Source organism: Belonocnema kinseyi, chromosome 10, assembly GCF_010883055.1.
Source record: "Belonocnema kinseyi isolate 2016_QV_RU_SX_M_011 chromosome 10, B_treatae_v1, whole genome shotgun sequence".
In the NCBI taxonomy this organism is placed as follows: Eukaryota; Metazoa; Arthropoda; class Insecta; order Hymenoptera; family Cynipidae; genus Belonocnema; species Belonocnema kinseyi.
Genome location: NC_046666.1, coordinates 51,433,056 through 51,434,782, shown reverse-complemented (window position 1 = coordinate 51,434,782; position 1,727 = coordinate 51,433,056). Strand labels below are relative to the sequence as shown.

The 1,727-nt window shown below is 30.1% G+C and overlaps 1 protein-coding gene across 1 annotated transcript in view; it reads left to right on the top strand.

Annotated features, from left to right (window-relative positions):
• The first annotated feature begins 119 nt into the window (after window positions 1-119).
• Window positions 120-1,727, top strand: part of LOC117182063 (cell wall protein IFF6-like) — a 12,879-nt gene continuing 11,271 nt past the window's right edge. Inside the window, exons 1-3 of the mRNA XM_033375085.1 lie at window positions 120-222; window positions 1,079-1,165; window positions 1,476-1,694. Of these exons, the coding sequence (XP_033230976.1) occupies window positions 174-222; window positions 1,079-1,165; window positions 1,476-1,694 (355 nt within the window). The 5' untranslated portion in view covers window positions 120-173. The remainder of the gene's footprint in view (window positions 223-1,078; window positions 1,166-1,475; window positions 1,695-1,727) is intronic.

Genomic DNA, 1,727 nt, shown 5'->3' with positions numbered 1-1,727 from the left:
ATCATAAAACAAAAGTTTTACGATAAGGGGCTTTTTCACACAATAGATATTTTGCATAATATGGCATAATAGATTCAAAAAGTGGGTATATAAGCTGCAGAAAATTTTAGTTTTCTATCCTTCAGCCAGCAGTTTAAATTTCACGGTTTTCTAACAACTGTTTGGAAGTAAAAATGAAGCTTTCTCTGTGCCTAGTAGTGTTGGCTACAATTTTCATTCATGGTAAGCAGCAAAATTTTACTTAAAAAAAACTTAAAATTTCGTTGCCAATATATTACTTCATTTTTAATATTATTAATTTCAAATTGATAACCACTATAATTATTCTGCAATAATTGATTTTCAATTATAGGAAATTCATCATACAGAATATTTTAAGATTCAGTGAAGTGTTTGTAAATCGGCAAAAATCAATGAAATAAGTAGAACTCATTTTAACTTTGCCGAATATAAATTATGTTAAATGTATTTATTAAAGTTCTTTAGAAACACGTTCAAATCTTTATAAACCTTCAAATATACTTGTGATATTTACACATTTAATAAAATTCTTTGAATCTGGCAAACTGCCTTAAAATCCCTTTTTTAATCCAAAATATGTTCAATTAAAAAGAATTCTTTGAATATTTTTGGAATTCTTTATTTTTTAATTATTTATTAATCTTTCTAAATTCTCTGGAAATCCCGTCAAATATCTTAATAACCTACAAAATTCTATGAAATTCCTTGAAATTGTTGAAATCTCTCGAAATCCTTCGTAATCCCTTATAATTACCGAAAATATTAAAAAGTGTTTAAAATTCTCTAAAATTTCTTGCAATCTTTCGAAATATTAGGACGAATTAGGATGAAGTTACACATGAAATCATATAAATTCCGTGTAAACTCCGGGTATTTGAAGCTCAAGGCTTGACCTGTAGGTTTAAAAACGGTACATTGGGGCGTTCTTCAATTTAAACATCGAAAAACCGCTTTGCGAGAAAACACATCTAATGTTTGGCAATTGCTGAACGCACCATACAGTTATATATATTTATGAGTTAAATTTCAATGACAAGGCGCTCGTTATTTTTTTCAGCTAAGGCCGGTCCAGCTTTAGGTTTTGATGTTCATGGAAGCGCAGGACTATCTTCAGGAGCTGGTGTTACTGTTAATTCTAACATATGTAATATATTTCGATCTTATACAATTTTTAAGGTAGACAGAGATTATGAGTAAAAAGGAAAAGACGCTTAGAAATGTAATAATTTACAATAGTGAATTAAGTGTTGATATTCCGAAAATTAATAATTGTTATACTCATTGAAAAGTGCATAACACAGAATTAGATTTTTAAAGCAAAACCAATATTTATGTTTATCAATATTTTTTGTTGTATGTACAAAGTTTCATAATCGGCCCAACTTCATTTTGGAAATTTCTATAAAGGCATAAAGTAAATAATGATGATAATAATCCTGATTATTATTTTACAGTACAACCTCGTTGGGAAGTTAATGGCCAACTAGGACTAGATCACGTAAGAAGTAGCTTAGAAAGCTTATCAGTTGATGGATCAGGTAGAGGAAGTGGTAACTTAGCTCTTAGCAAAACAGAAAGCTTATCAGCTGATGGATCAGGTAGCGGAAGTGGTTACTTGGGATTTAAGAAAGAAGAAAGCTTATCAGTTGATACGCAATCAGAAAGCGGATTAGGTGTTGGATCAGGAAACAGGGTGGGTAGCATGT